Source organism: Plecotus auritus, assembly GCF_963455305.1.
Source record: "Plecotus auritus genome assembly, chromosome: 3".
In the NCBI taxonomy this organism is placed as follows: Eukaryota; Metazoa; Chordata; class Mammalia; order Chiroptera; family Vespertilionidae; genus Plecotus; species Plecotus auritus.
Window position 1 is genome coordinate 114,760,836 of NC_137772.1, and position 17,066 is coordinate 114,777,901.

General features: G+C 42.5%; 1 protein-coding gene across 2 annotated transcripts in view; it reads left to right on the forward strand.

The window, feature by feature from the left end:
* The first annotated feature begins 2,947 nt into the window (after positions 1-2,947).
* ATP6V1E1 (ATPase H+ transporting V1 subunit E1) overlaps positions 2,948-17,066 on the forward strand; it is a 62,392-nt gene continuing 48,273 nt past the window's right edge. The window contains exons 1-2 of one of the 2 annotated variants that reach the window (XM_080658746.1): positions 2,948-3,156; positions 6,535-6,701. In XM_080658746.1, coding sequence (XP_080514872.1) covers positions 6,669-6,701 — 33 coding nt within the window. In that variant the 5' untranslated portion in view covers positions 2,948-3,156; positions 6,535-6,668. Of the gene's footprint in view, positions 3,419-6,534; positions 6,702-17,066 lie in introns of both variants that reach the window. The other variant, XM_080658745.1, reaches the window with a different exon arrangement.

Here is a 17,066-nt window from a genome sequence, read left to right on the forward strand (position 1 = left end):
TACAAAGGAAATTACACAGCATAAACAAAATAAATCAGTTATATGAGGAAATACAAATTAATCTCAAAAACACTGTAGTGGTCCAGCCCATGGGGCATTGACCCATGCACAAAGAGGTCACTGGTTTGATTCCTGGTCAGAGCACATGCCCAGGTTCCAGGCTCGATCCCCCGTAGTGGGCGTGCTTAATGGAGCCAATCTCTTGTTGATGTTTCTCTCTCTCTCTCTCTTTCTCCCTTCCTCTCTCTCTCAAATCAATAAAAACATATATTTTTTAAAAACATTGTATTGCCCTAGCCCAGTGGTTGGCAAACTGCGGCTTTCGAGCCACATGCAGCTCTTTGGCCCCTTCAGTGTGGCTCTTCCACAAAATACCACGTGCAGGCGCGCACGTACAGTGCGATTGAAACTTCATGGCCCATGCGCAGAAGTCAGTTTTCGGCTCTCAAAAGAAATTTCAATCGTTGTACTGTTGATATTTGGCTCTGTTGACTAATGAGTTTGCCAACCACTGCCCTAGCCGGTTTGGCTCAGTGGATAGAGTGTCAGCCTGCAGACTGAAGGGTCCCAGGTTCAATTTCGGCCAAGGGCAAATGCCTGGGTTGCGGGCTCAATCCCCAGTTGGGGGCATGCAGAAGGTAGCCGATCAATGATTCTCTCTCATCATTGATGTTTCTATCTCTCCTTCTCCCTTCCCTCTCTGAAATCAATAAATATATTTTTTAAAAAAACATTGTATTGAATGAAAGAAGTCAGACACAAAAATGTACATGCTGTGTGATCCTGTTTATATAAATTTCAGGAACAAGCTAAATTCATCAATGGTTATAGAAATCAGCACACTGTTGCCTGGGGGTAGGAGGTGTGGGATCAACAGGAAAGGAACTTTCTTTCTGTGTGATGGAAATATTCAGTATCTTGATTGGGGTGGTAATCACACAGATATCAAAACTCATCTACTTGTACTTTTTAGGTCTATGCAGTTTATTGTATGTAAATTTCTCTCCCAAAAGTAACATGAAATAATTCTGGTTAGTTATTTCAAAAGATTAGATTCATTTCTTTCAGGTTGCTTTCAGTCTTAGAGTTTGCTTACCTTCCTCCTTTTTTTTTTTTTTTTTTTTTTTTTTTTACTTTTTGAATGGCTATCATAAGGATAGCATATAGGTCAATGGAACAAAATAGAAAGTCCAGAATGGTCAATTGATTTTTGTTGTTGTTGTTGTTAATCCTCACCTGAGGATATTTTTTTCCATTGATTTTTAGAGAGAGTGGAAGGGAGGAGGGAGAGGAGAGAGAGGGAGAGAGAGAGAAACATGGATGTGAGAGAGATATATCAATTGGTTGCCTCCTACACAGGCCCCCGACTGGGGCTAGAGGTCAAACCTGAAACCCAGTTATGTGCCATTGATGGGGAATTGAATCCGAGACCCTTCAGTGTTCAGGCTAACACTCTCACTACTGAGCAACACTGGTCAGGACAGAAGTGTCAAGGCAATTCAGTGGGGAAAGGGATAGATTTTTCAGCAGATGGTGTGAAATAATATAGTCTTTTACAGAAATTATTTTATTTTCATTACATCAGTGTGTGGGGTTGTTTTGTTTTTACAGGTCTTATGAGTGATGCAGAGTGCTAGCCTCAGCCAAATGTGATTATAAATTCTAAACATGAGATGCATTTTATTCATTCTCATTTCATCAATTATTTATTAAACTCCCACTATGTACCAAGCAATGTGCTGGATGCTGACAAAAACAATGATGAGTAAGTCAGACATGGTCCTTGTTGCAAAACTGACATTTTTATTGAAAAAAAAAAAAACAACAGATGAAAACCAAAAAAATAATAAGAGAAAAAAAAGTTTTTTAATTGTGGCATGTCCTGAAGTTAACAAAAAAGGGACTGGAATAGAAAATAAATGAAAGGGTGTTTATGGAAAAAAAAAAAAAAGAAAGAAAAAGCTCTCTCCCAGGAGGGTATATTTTAAGTTGAGACCTAAAGAGAGCTAAGGGATAAGTAGAGAAAAAGAACTTCTCAGGTGAAATGCTTGGTGTTTTCCAGGAACTGAAAAGAAACCAGTAAAACTTTGAGGTGGAGAACAAGGGAAGAGGAGTAATGAGGTCAGACGAGTAGGACCAGGTCAGGCAGCACTTAAACAATCCACACAAGCAAATGGAAGCCACTAGAAGATTGTAAGTTGGGGCTAGATGCCATCTACATTTTCAACCACTCTTCTGCTGTGGGGAAAATTGGTTGGAAAGGAGCAAAAAGTGCAAGTGCCTAAGTTAGAGTTTCACTACTTTTTGCTACCATTTGTTCTTTCTTTGTAAAATTCATTCCTCATTATTCAAAGAGATAATTTACATTTACTTTGATTCTCTCTCTGTGTCCTCCCCAGCAAACAAACTCAAGAGTTGGTTTATCACCCAGCCAGTGTGGGTCAGTGGGTGAGGGTCAATGTATGAACCAGGAGGTCATGGTTCATTCCAGGTCAGGGCACATGCTCAAGTTGCAGGCTCGATCCCCAAAACGGAGCGTGCAGGAGGCAGCCAATCAATGATTCTCTCTCATCATTGATATTTCTATCTCTCTCTCCCTCTCGCTTCTTCTATGAAATCAATAAAAAAATATTTTTAGAGCTTGATGCTAGGTTCTCAGTGGACATGGTGAGCTGGGCTGGGGACACAGGGGGCAGCAGGTGCACAGGAAAGCTTGCCCCGAGCTGCCGGGATACGCAGCGCTAGATGGCAGCAGAGATCCCTCACTCCGGGGCAACTTTGGGCGCCCGCATTCTAGCGCCTCGGCCTGGCGCGCCCGGTAAGCCGCGCCTCTCCAGCCCCGCCCAGGTGGACTCCGCATCATCCACTAATCACTGGCCCCGCCCCTTCTGGTAAACCACGCCTCCACGGACACCCGCCCCAGAGTATCTGACAACGCCCACCCCGTAGGCCTAGGCCCACTGGGTGAAGGCGGCGCTGCTCGCCCAGGTTTACCCCCGGCGCGGGCTAGCTCGGCTACCCGAAGATGGCTCCCAGGGCAGCCGCGAGCTGCTCCTGGCCCTCTCCTGGCCCGCAAGCCCCTGCTCGAGCGGCTTCTGACACAGACCCGCGTGCGGCTGGACGACGAGATGCCTTGTGTTTGAGTGTGGGACCCAGGTCAGCGCCGGCCTGCCTGCCTCGCGGGTGGAAGCGGACGGCCCTGTGGACTTACGCCACCTGCAGTGGCTGATGGGAAAGCTGCGATTTCGGTGGCGAAACTTGATGGCCAGTCAGCAGGAGCAGTGCGCCCTCCTGGGCAAGATCCACGCGTACACCTGTGGCTGCCACAGTGACCGCAGCCTTGGCCACCTGTCTGTGGCCGAAACGGAGCTGCTCAGGAACCTGGAGGGTGGCCGGCAGCTGCTGCGGAGGCTGGAGAGTGAGAACACCTGCCTAGAGGCTGTGCTGGGGGGGTGGGGAATGGGAGTTTGAAGCAAACAAGACTGGAGGAATTTCTGCCCTAATTTTCTGAATAAGTCCCTCTAAGTGTTTTTTGGGAATGGTGTTAAAAAATGCATAGAGCCATTCAGAAGAATTCGAAATAAACTATGTTGATACTCCACCCTAAAGGATGTGGAGCATCACTCCTCACTCCTTAGTACTTCCTTCTAAAGAGTACAGTAAAGGGTGTGAGTGTAACTTTACAGTGCGAAACCTGACAAAAACTACATCAGCCAGGCCATCAAGGTCAACATCAATAGTAAAAAATGATGTTGAGCCCTGAACAGTGGTTGGTGTAATCGGCCCACGAACATTTAAATTAGCCTATAGTTGGGCAATTATCTTAAGTTTCATCTTGGGTCTCGGGTTTGATTCCCAGTCAAGGGCAGTTACCTTGGTTGCAATTCAATCCCCGGGCACTGCCATGGTTCCTAGCCATGCGGGAGGCAACCAATCCATGTATCTCTCTTTTTTTTTCTCTCTCTCTCTCCCTCCCTCCCACTCTCTAGAAAATCAATAGAAAAAATATCCTTAGGTGAGGATTAACAAAAAAGAAAAGAAAGTCATAAAAAATGTTGACAGCATGAATCCTTGATATGACATGATAAAAATGGCACTTTTACATCTGTGATCTTCCTACCAAAAACCCATAACTCACAATCAATCATGAGAAAATTTCCAGTAGAGATGCATCCTACAATATACCTAATTAGTACCCTCAAAACTTCCAAGGTCATCAAATACAAGGAAAGGTTGAAAAATTGTCACAGTAAAGAGGAAACTTAGGAGACATAACTAAACAAAATGTAGTATCTTGGAACAGAAAAGGGCATTGGATTAAAACTAAGGAAATCCAAATTATTGACATTAGTTAATACACCAATATTGGTTAATTATACCAAATATATTACACTAATGTAAGATATTAATAACTGGGGAAACTGGAAAACAAACTCTCATATTTGTGGCCAAAAAATATTCATAGGGGAAACTGTTTGAGGGTGACAAAGGTATCTATCTGATAACTCTCTGCTCTATCTGCTTAATTTTTCTATAAATCTAAATAAAATCTATTAATAGGCTAGCCTGTTTGGCTCAGTGGGTAGAGCAGTTGGCCCTGGGACCTGTAGCTCAGTTGCAGGCATGATCCCTGGCCCTGGTGGGGAGTGTGCAAAGGCAACCAATTGAGGCTTCTCTCCTGTATCTCTCCCCCTCCCACTCTCTCTAAAAATCAATGGAAAAATATCCTCAGGTGAGGATTAACAAAAAAAAAGTATTAATAAGTATTATCGAGTTTCCTTCCAATAAGACCAAGAAAGTAAAATACCAAATTATCTTTTTGTATAAATAAAATATTTAAACTTTTTATTTATTTATTTTTAAATTTCTGTATTAATTAAGGTATTACATGTGTCCTTATTCCCCCATTACCCCTCCAACCCCCCCATTCATGCCCTTACCCCCCTGTTGTCTGTGTCCATTGGTTAGGCATATATGCATGCATACAAGTCCTTTGGTTGATCTCTCCTCCTTACCCCCACCCTCCCCTACCTTCCCTTAGGTTTGACGTTCTGATCGATGTTTCTCTGTCTCTGGATCTGTTTTTGTTCATCAGTTTATGTTGTTCATTATTTTCCATAAATGAGTGAGATCATGTGATATTTATCTTTCTCTGCCTGGCTTATTTCACTTAGCATAATGCTCTCCATCTCCATCCATGTTGTTGCAAATGGTAAGAACTCCTTTTTTACCGCAGCATAGTATTCCATTGTGTAGATGTACCACAGTTTTTAATCCATTCATCTGCTGATGGGCACTTAGGCTGTTTCCAAATCTTAGCTATGGTGAATTGTGCTGCTATGAACATAGGGGTGCGTATATCCTTTCTGATTCGTGTTTCTAGTTTCTTAGGATATATTCCTAGAAGTGGGATCACTGGGTCAAATGTGAGTTCCATTTTTAGTTATTTGAGGAAACTCCAAACTGTTCTCTGCAGTGGCTGCACCAGTCTGCATTCCCACCAGCAGTACACCAGGGTTCCTTTTTCTCCGTATCCTTGGCAGCACTTGTCATTTGTTGATTTGTTGATGATAGCCATTCTGACAGGTGTGAGATGGTACCACATTGTTGTTTTGATTTGCATCTCTCAGATAATTAGTGACTTTGAGCATGTTTTCATATGTCTCTTGGCCTTCCTTCTGTCTTCTTTTGAAAAGTATCTATTTAGGTCCGTTGCCCATTTTTTGATTGGGTTGTTTATCTTCCTTTTATTTTATTATTTTTTAAGTATATTTTATTGATTTTTTTACAGAGAGGAAGGGAGAGGGATAGAGAGTTAGAAACATCGATGGGAGAGAAACATCGATCAGCTGCCTCTTGCACACCTCCCACTGGGGATGTGCCCGCAACCAAGGTACATGCCCTTGACTGGAATCGAACCTGGGACCCTTCAGTCCGCAGACCAACGCTCTATCCACTGAGCCAAACCGGTCAGGGCTGTTTATCTTCCTTTTGGTAAGTTGTGTGAGTTCCCTGTAAATAATATTTAAACTTTTTAAAAATACATTTTTTATTGATTTCAGAGAGGAAGGGAGAGGAAGAGAGAGATGGAAACATCAATGATGAGAGATAATAATTGATCGGCTGCTGGGGATGGAGCTGGCAACCCAGGCATGTGCCCTTGACCAGAATTAACCAGGGACCCTTCAGTCCACAGGAGGATGCTCTATGCACTGAGCAAAACCGGCCAGGGGAAAATATTTAAACTTTTTTTAAAAACTGCAAGGGCTGTAAGACTGGAGAAATTCACACAACTTCACTAATTTCAAATGCCAGAATTCCTGATCTTCCCTCTTTCATTGATATGAAAGCTGTTGAGGAAAACAGCACAGAGAAATTACCCGCAAACGTTAAGAGCAGAGGCCACGCCCCGGTCAAGTGCTTAGCTATGAAAGCGGGGGGGAGAGGGGGGGCAGGGGCGGGACTTTCGGAGGTCTGCTCTTTTCCTACTGGCTGAGAAGGCTCACGTGTCTCGGTTGTGCGGTCACTTGACAGGAACCGGAACCTGGGATTATAAAGCAAAAGGAAGAGGAACCTGCGCTGGCGTTTCCTTTCCCCTTTCTCCACCATTTATCTCCTTCAGTCCTAAACTCGAGCTAGTTGCCCACCGGCCTGGCATCGCTTTCACTATGGCCCTCAGCGATGCTGACGTGCAAAAGCAGGTGAGGGGCTGGGGATGGGCCTCGCGAAGTTGCGGAGCCGGTCTCGGGGTGATGGTCTGGATCCCGGCTCAGGGAAGGCGCGGCCTTGTCAGCCCAGAAGCCGAAGGAGGGTCCTTTGCCCCAAGATGCGGTGTCCTGGTGGTTTGTCTGCGGGAGGGAATCTGGCTAATCCGGGAATAACCTCGGAACTCGTGACTTCTGCTTGAATCTTGCGGGCCGCCTTCTCGAACGCTCTTTGGGTCTTGCTTTGTCTCTCCCTATTTAACCGTGGTATCCGCTGTGCTTGGTAGAGCAGGGTTGAAATGCAAATTGAATGCAAGGGTTGAAAATACCTTTTTCACTTGGTTTTTAACTCTGATGGAAGGGTTTACAATACGCGAAAACAAAGAGTGCTGAAGGGAGAGAGCTGCTTCCACTTTTTTGAGGTCATTCATTTTCATGAACTGTTAATTTTTCATTTTGGAGGAGTCTCCTGTCACAGTGAATTGTATGGTTGATCTCCCATCAGTCTGCACATTAATGTTTGTCAAGCCCTGGCTGGTTTGGCTCAGTGGATAGAGTGTTGGCCTGCCGATTAAAGGGTCCCGGGTTTCATTCCAGTCAAGGGCACATGCCCGGGTTGCGGGCTCTATCCCCAGTGTGGAGTATGCAGGAGGCAGCCGACCAATGATTCTCTCTGATCATTAATGTTTCTATCGCTCTCTTCCTCTCTGAAATAAATAGAAATATATTTTTTAAAATTGTCAAATGCAGAACTCTTTTTTTTTTAATATATTTATGAGCCCCCAGCGCCTAAACAGTGTTTGGCATAAAGTAGATGAGTCAAGGTTTTATGGGAAACATTGTTTGAATGTACATTAGTTTTGCAAGTGGGAAACTTTAATTTTTTCCATCATCATTTATCCCCTCTATGCCCTCTTCTACCTCCACCCAGGCCCCTCACCCCAAAGCTTTAGTGTTGTATTAATTAATTTTAAATATATTTTTATTGATTTCAGAGGAAGAGAGAGATAGAAACATCAATGATGAGAGAGAATCATTGATTGGCTGCCTCCTGCACGCCCCCATACTGGGGATTGACCCCACAACCTGGGCATGTGCCCTTGATCGGAATCGAACCCGGGATCCTTCAGTCCACAGTCCAATGCTCTATCCACTGAACCAAAACAGCTAGGGCTTAGTGTTTTGTTTTGTTTTTAATGAGCCATGCCTTCAAGTTTGTAGGCAGTAAGGACTGCAAAAGTCTCTCAGGAGAATATTGTGTCTAAAGGCCTATAACATGAGAGAAAAAAATGGTTTCTATTTGTCCTGCCAATAGATCCTCTGAAATTAGGGTCCTTGCATTTAAGAATCATATTGCCAATAGGTTTTTCAGAAAAGGAAGCTTAAGGCTGCAATTTAATCTCTGTATAATTTAGAGAACTAAGTCTACTTCTTTTTGAAGTAGTAGGAAAATTCCCTGACTAAAGCTCACTCACTGGCTTATGAATATTCTTAGATGAGCAATACGATGTTTTTTCTTTGATTTTTCCATTTCCTTGAAAATACCTTTGCATTTTTTTTTAAAATATATTTTATTGATATTTTTACAGAGAGGAAGGGAGAGGGATAGAAAGCTAGAAACATCGATGAGAGAGAAACATCGATCAGCTGCCTCCTGCACACCCCCCACTGGGGATGTGCCCGCAGCCAAGGTACATGCCCTTGACCGGAATCGAACCCGGGACCCTTCAGTCCGCAGGCCGACGCTCTATCCACTGAGCCAAACCGGTTTCGGCAATACCTTTGCATTTTATTCTTAACCTAATATGCACTAAGAAGAGTGGATTGTTTCTTCATCTTAGTGGTTCTTGTGCTAATCACAAAATAAAAAGGGGTGACAAAAATAGCATCTGTGGAGAATTTCAAGAAATCTTTCAGTATTCTTACAGAACAGTGAGCTTTTTGAACATTTATCACTGCTGCTTTAATTTTTACTGTAGGTAAACTTGATACAGTGGACAAGTACAATGCCCTCCAAATACTTTAGTAAGTCCAGTCATTAGTACTGATTCTCTTCTTATTCTTGTTCCTTTATCTTCCCTCCCTTGTTATAATATACTGAAGACTAAGGCTTTCATAGGAAAACTATAAAGGTAAAGCAGTTTATTTCCTTGGAATCTAGGTCAAAACCATTTTTTCTTTCTGTAAAATTGAAAGAATGAAGAAATCTGCCCGTACCCCTGGCACATATAAGCTCCTTGAGGGCAGTGTGTTTTGTTTCCTGTATTTTCAGCTGTGAATAGGCCAAACACTAAGCACATAGTAGGCTTAATAAACTCTAGATTCCCTTACTACCTCCCCATTGTATAAAATACTTGTATATCACCCTGGCCAGTGTTGCTCATTGGTTGGGCATCACCCCATGTACCAAAAGGTTGCCAGTTCCATTCCTGATCTGGGCATGTGCCCAGGTTGCATGCTTGATCTCCCGTGGTGTTTCTCTCCCTTTCCCTTTCTCTCTCTCAAAATTAATTAAAAGTCTTTAAAAAGTACTTGTATATATTTGTTTTTTTGTCTGGGGAGTATGGTCCTTTATTTCATCAGATTTTCAAAGGGATCTATCTGACTCCAAAAAATTAAATTACTGGGTTAGCTGGAAGAAGAAAGTATTTTTTAAAGGTCAGGTTTTTCTGCCTTTGGGGTGGAGTTAAATGTCCTTAAGGGATTGACTGTTTCTCTTGTTGGAATTCTTAAGGAGAAAATATGATCATGTTGACTGTAAACAGGCTTCTCTGACCTGGGTTAAAATAGTGTTGTTTTGCTCTAGGCTGTCAGATCTGGTAGCAAATAGTTCAGCTTGAGTGGTAAAGGCAGATAATGCAGGTTTGAATCAGGGTTTTCACCCACAGAGGCCAAATATGCCCTGTAGTATTTATAAACATCTGATTTGATTACCATATTTAGTTAAATTACTTTTTTTAAAAAAATATATTTTATTGATTTTTTTGCAGAGAGGAAGGAAGAGTGATAGATAGTCAGAAACATCGACGAGAGAGAAACATCGATCAGCTGCCTCTTGCACACCTCCTACTGGGGATGTGCCTGCAACCAAGTTACATGCCCTTGACCGAATCGAACCTGGGACCTTTCAGTCCACAGGCTGACGCTCTATCCACTGAGCCAAACCGGTTTTGGCTAAATTACTTTTAAAATTCCAGACTGAGTTCACTGAGGCTTCAAACTGAACTGGGGGAACTAGCATTCTCACCATAACCACACACATGGATTTATAGGGGGCTAATCCTTTTTGCAAGGTCACAGAGATTTTCTATACATGTAACTCTGGATTAGGTGCCCTGAATATTTTAAACCTTGAGATTTTACAAGTATTGTGTTACTTAAAACCCCCCCTTTTTTTTTTTTCATTGATTTTAGAGAGAGAAAGGGAGAGGGCGGGGGCAGAGAGACATCAATTTGTTGTTCCACTTATATATGCATTCATTGGTTGATTCTTGTGTCCTGAACAGGGATTGAATCTCCAACTTTGGCCTATCTGGAAGATGCTCTAACCAACTGAGCTACCTGGCCAGGGCCACACACTGTAATCTTTTGACCAATTTATATATTTTTGGGACTAAACATCAATTTTAATTGAATAATTCTAATTTAATAGTTTTATTTCACATAGGAGGAAAACCCATCAACTTGTCAAAATACGGCATTCTCAAATAGTTATGGTAAGACCAAAATGCTCATCAAGGTTAAGGAGAAGTAAAATCAATAATAATAAAAGTGTAACATGCTAATTAGACTGGGCAGCCAAATGACCTCCTGGATGAAGCCGCCATGGGGGGGGCCGAGACAGAGGTGGTTAGGGGTGATCAGGCAGGCAGGTGAGCAGTTGGGGGCGATCAGGCTGGCAGGCAGAGTGGTTAGGGGCAATCAGGCAGGCAGGCAGAGGGGTTAGGGGCAATCAGGCAGGTAGGCAGAGTGGTTAGGGGCAATCAGGCAGGCAGGCAGGCAAGTGGTTAGGAGCCAGTGGTCCTGGATTGCAAGAGGGATGTGCGACTAGCAGTTGGACATCCTTTGAGAGGTCCTGGATTGCGAGAGGGTGCAGGGTGCAGGCCAGGCTGAGGGGGACCCCCCCACCCCCCATGCATTAATTTCATGCACCGGGCCTCTAGTATAATATATTTCCCTAAGCATTTATATCAGTTTGTAAAGTTTGATTTTCAATGAAAATGAAATATCTAATGTTCTCTTTAGAAATACTTAGCTCTGGCCTGCAGTTTTCAGCAATATCCTTTTAATGTTAAATTTAATTATAAAACTATAATTGACTTATTTTTTTCAACATGACAGTTCAGAGGAAAATATCTGCATTTCTAGGATTTTGTTGCAGTTATATATTTTTAAATAAAAAATTACAAAAACTTGATTTTATCCTAAAAAATTCAGTGGCACATTTTCTATAAAAGGTATTTCCTAGGGATCAATTTCAGTGTACTGTGATTTGTGTGAATACCTTGTATAACGGATGTTCTGAGTAACAATTCCACACCAGAACCTCTTTTATTAGCTCTTCTGTTTTCTTAGGAGAAGCTTCATTTTTATTATTATTTTTTTAATATATCTTTATTGATTTCAGAGAGGAAAGGAGAGGGGGAGAGAGAGAGAAACATCAATGATGAGAAAGAATCATTGATTGGCTGCCCCCAACCGGGGATTGAGCCTGAAACCTGGGCATGTGCCCTTGACCAGAATCAAATCTGGGACCCTTCAGTCCACAGGCTAATGCTCGGTCCACTGAGCCAAACCGGGTAGGGCACATTTTTATTACTTTTGAATTCTTTATTTTTATTCTGGCTGCTTCTAATGCTCTGGTATTATTTTTAAAATCTTGCTGTCTGGTCCTGTGCCATGTTTTAAAGAGCTGTAAAACCTTGGCTCCCCCACCCTCCTACCCATGTCTCCTCACTGCGGTGGCTACCTCTCCAGGGGACGAGTGGACCCCAGTATTGTGTTACTTTTAAAATAGGCTCTAATTATCATACTTATTTTGGTCGTCAAGAGTGAGATAGCTCCAAAGAATTTTTATTAAAAATTTCTTCTAAACCATACTGTATATTTTCTTTAAGACATTGATTCCACAGGGTTGTTTTCTTAAGTCACTGTTTAAGAAATTTTATAAAACACATCATATAAAATTTACCATCTTGCCCTAACCAGTTTGGCTCAGTGGATAGAGCATCGGCCTGTGGACTGAAGAGTCCCAGGTTCGATTCTGGTCAAGGGCATGTACCTTGGTTGCAGGCATATCCCCAGTAGGGGGTGTGCAGGAGGCAACTGATCGATGTTTCTCTCTCATCGATGTTTCTAACTCTCTCTCCCTCTCCCTTCCTCTCTGTAAAAAAAATCAATAAAATATATTTAAAAAATTTACCATCTTAACCTTTTTTGTTGTTGTTAATCCTCACCCAAGGACATTTTTTCCCATTGATTTTTAGAGAGAGTGGGAGGGATTGAGACAGAGAAAAACTTCAATGTGAAAGAGACACATTGATTGGTTGCCTCCCACGGGCTCCCCACCAGGGCTGGGGATCGAGCCTACAACCTAGGTATGTGCCCTTGACCAGAATCAAACCTGAGACCCTTCCTTCAGTCTGTGGGCCGACGCTCTTACCACTGAATCAAACTGGCTAGGGCCATCTTAACCATTTTTAAGTGTACAGCTCAGTAGTGTTAAGAATGTTTGCATTCTTGTGAAACAAATCTTAACACACTTTTGTACACCTATGTGTACCTTAGATTTATGGTATCTTTGTGTTACATGGAGATGTTGGAAAACATGGAGAAGTTGGAAATGTTTCTGGATTGTTAAACTCTATAAAGTACTTGAGATATTTTAGAAGGCTTGAAACTATGAACATATTCCATTCATGCACCAATATTTATTGAGCAACTACTATGGTGGCAGTTCCATGTTCAGAGGTTACAGTGTGTTTTTTTTTTTTTTTCTTTTTTTGTGTTTTATTGAAGTTACAGTGGTTTAAAAGATAATAAGCTGCCTGGTCTGTTTGGCTCACTGGTTAGCTTGTAGGCCCGCAGACCAAAAGGTCATGGGTTCAATTCCTAGTCAAGAACACATATCTCACTTGCAGGTTTGATCACCGCCCCAGTTGGGGTGCGTAGGGGAGGCCACTAATTGATTTGTCCCTCTCACATCAATGTTTCTCTCTCTCTCCCCCTTCTCCCTCCCTTCCACTCTCGAAATATCAGTGAAAAAATATCCTCAGGTGAAAATTAAAAAAAAAAAAGACAATCAGCTGCTTTTTGCTGTTGTTAATCCTCATCTGAGGATATTTTTTCCACTGATTTTCAAAGGGAAAATGGAAGGGGGGGAGGGAGGGAGAGAAAGAGGAAGAGGGAGAGGGAGAGAAACATCAATATGAGAGAGACATTTGATTGTTGCCTCCCACACGTGCCCTAACCGGTGGAGCAGGGAGTGAACCCACAATCCAGTTACATGCCCTTAATGGTTACTCAAACCCTCCATCTTTTGCTGTGCAGTCTGACGTTCTAACCACTGAGCACAGTGACCAGGGCAACTGCTTTTTTTTTTTTTTTTTTAATAAATCTTTATTCAGATTATTACAGTTGTTCCTCTTTTTTCCCCCCATAGCTCCCCTCCACTCGGTTCCCACCCCTCCCCATGCCCTTACCCCCACCACCACCACCACTGTCTTTGGCCATAGGTGTAAGATTTTTGTCCAGTTTTTTTTCACACTCCCCTCACTTCCTTCCCCCCAACAAATGTCAGTCCACTTCCTTTCTATGTCCCTGAGTCTATTATATTCACCAGTTTATTCTGTGCATCAGATTTTTTATTCACTTGATTTTTAGATTCACTTGATTTTTAGATTCACTTGTTGATAGATATGTATTTGTTGTCACTTTGTTGTTCATAATTTTTATCTTTGCCTTTTTCTTCTTCTTCCTCTTCTTAAAGAATACCCTTCAGCATTTCATATAATACTGGTTTGGCAGTGATGAACTCCTTTAGCTTTTTCTTATCTGTGAAACTCTTTGTCTGACCTTCAATTCTAAATGATAGCTTTGCTGGGTAGAGTAATCTTGGTTGTAGGTTCTTGCTATTCATCACTTTGAATATTTCTTGCCACTCCCTTCTGGCCTGCATAGTTTCTGTTGAGAAATCAGCTGACAGTCATATGGGTGCTCCCTTGTAGGTAACTAACTGTTTTTCTCTTGCTGCTTTTAAGATTCTCTCTTTGTCTTTTTCCCTTGGCATTTTAATTATGATGTGTCTTGGTGTGTGGTCCTCTTTGGATTCCTTTTGTTTGGGGTTCTCTGCGCTTCCTGGACTTGTAAGTCTATTTCTTTCACCAGGTTGGGGATATTTTCTGTCAGTATTTCTTCAAATAGGTTTTCATTATATTGCTCTCTCTCTTCTTCTGGCACCCACATAATTCGGATGTTGGTATGCTTGAAGTTGTCCCAGAGGCTCCTTACACTATCTTCATATTTTTAGATTCTTTTTTCTTTTTTCTTTTCTGGTTGGATATTTTTTGCTTTTTTGTATTTCAAATCTTTGACTTGATTCTTGGGATCCTCTAGTCTGCTGTTGGATCTCTGTATGTTATTCTTTATTTCAGTCAGTGTATGCTTAATTTCTGATTGGTCCTTTTTCATATCTTTGAAGCTCTCACTAAATTTTTTGGAGGTTTTTAGAAGATTCTTGAGCACCCTTATAACCGTGGTTTTGAACTCTATATCCACTATTTTGCTTTCTTCCATTTCTTTCATTTGTGACATGTTTCTTTGTTTCTACATTTTGGCTGCTTCCCTGTGTTGATAGGGTGGCCTTGTGTGGTAGGTGTCCTATAGGGCCCAGTGGCTCAGCCTCCCCAATTACCTGAGGTGGACACTCTTGGTGCACCCCTTTGTGGGCCATGTGCACAGTCTTGTTGTAGTTAAGCCTTGATTGTTGTTGGTATCATTGAGAGGAATTGACCTCCAGGCCAATTGGCTGTGAGCACCAGCTGTGTCTACACTGGGAGAACTGCTGTGCTGGGGACACCCTTATGGGGCAGGACTTGCTTCAGTGGGGCTTTGGTGCTCACTGAGTCTGCCCCTTGAGTGTTATCGCTTATGGATGTGAAGAGTTGTAATCTGGTATGGTCTCACACTGACCACTGGGTACACTGGCTCTTGGATTTCCAAGGAGGTGCAAAGTCAGCCACTGCCTGAGGCCACCCAGCAGGAGCTACAGAGAGATCTGCAGATTCCTTCTCTTTGTTTGGGGTTTGGAGGTGCCCAGATGAGGCCAAGCTGTGAAGCAATGCAGGCTGCCGCTGCAGGGCCTTAGGTCTCCTTTTGGAAGCTTTGGAGCTCTCTGTCCTAGCTGCAGTTTGTTAGGTTTTAGGTTGTAAGAGGGACAGGCCATTCATATGCAAAAGCCGCTGTGCACAGCTTGGGTGGGGTTGTAAATTGGGTGGGGCAGGGTGTCAGGGAATCACCAGGGCAGAGCAAACAGCAGTGGCTGCCAGTCCGCCCTGCCCCGGAGATGTCCCGGGGTCTCTGTGTCCCGCGGCCAGTGTAGGAACAATGATCACTGTAAGCATATCTGAGAGAAAGCTGCCCTCGTATTCTGGCCTGATGCTACCAGGGGTGGGCAAACGTTTTGACTCGAGGGCCACAATGGGTTCTTAAACTGGACCGGAGGGCCGGAACAAAAGCATGGATGGAGTGTTTGTGTGAACTAATATAAATTCAAAGTAAAGGAGTGGAGGGGAGAGCAAGAGAACCGTCCGCTCTTTTGGCTCCATGGGCAGGATAGAACAGCCGAACGGGCCGGATTCGGCCCGTGGGCCATAGTTTGCCCACGGCTGTGACAGTCTAGTTTCTCCCTATATGAGTCTGGGTCCTCAGAGTCTCATCCGGAACTGGAGTTCATAGCAATCGGGAGCTTATACCCAATTGAAAAAAACAACAGTGCGCCCAGTTGCCAACCCGTTTCACACGCCTCCGTACCTCTGTACTTCCGCACCTCCTACCAGTCTCGATGCACTTTTTTCTTTCCTTCTAGTTGTAGAACTTCCACTCAACCAGCTTTCCTGTGGTTCTGGATGATATTTGTTCTTTTAGTTGGAGTTTTGATGTGGTTGTGAGAGGCAGCAAGTACAGGTGTTTACCTATGCCGTCATCTTGGTTGTTCCTCCCAACTGCTTTTTTTTTTTAAATTCCCTTTCTTTTTTTTAGGTGGACCCCTATGAAGTGAAACCACCAGTGAATTTGATTAGCTGTGTTGCTTGTGTATTCTTTAATTCCCCTCATTTTATTCTTACATTTTTTTTCCATTTAAAAATCATTTTTATTTTTCAATTCCAGTTAACATACATAATTATATTAGTTTCAGGTGTATACCCCAGTGATTAGGCATTACATTACTTACTAAGTGATCATCCTGATAAATCTCCCACCCATCTGACACCATACATAGATATTACAATATTGTCGACTCTATTCCTTATGCTGTACTTTACATCCTCATGACTATTCTGTAACAACCAATTTGTACTTCTTTTTAAACATTAAAAAAAAAAATCTTTATTGTTGAAAGTATTGCATATGTTCCCTTTTTTCCCCATTGGCCTCTTCTCGCACACCCCTGCCCACTACCCCAGGCTTTCACCACACTATTGTCTGGTCCATGGGTTATGAATATATGCATACAAGTTCATTGGTTGATCTCTTCCCACCCACCCTTCTCTGCCTTCCCTCTGAGGTTCAACAGTCTGTTCATGCTTCTATGTCTCTGGATCTATTTTGTTCATTAGATTCCACATATGAGTGAGATCATGTAGTACTTGTCTTTCTCTGACTGGCTTATTTCAGTTAGCATAATATTCTTCAGGTCCATTCATGCTGTTGTAAATGGCAAGAGTTCTTTTTTTACAGCTGCGTAGTATTCCATTGTATAAATGTATCAGACCTTTTATATCCACTCATCTCCTGATGGCACTTGGGCTGTTTCCAAATCTTATTAGCTATTGTAAATTGCCCTGCTTTGAACACATATTCCTTCTGATTGGGGTTTTGTGTTTCTTATTATATATTCTTAGAAGTGGGATCACTGGGTCAAAGGGCAGTTTCATATTTAATTTTTTGAGATAACTCCATACTGTTTTTGATAGTGCCTGCACCAGTCTGCATTCCCACCAGCAGTGTACTAGAGTTCTGTTTCCACATCCTCACCAACACTTGATCGTTTGTTGATTTGTTGATGATAGCCATTCTGATAGGTGTGAGGTGATACCTCATAGTTGTCTTAATGACTTTGATGATTAGTGGCTTTGAGCATTT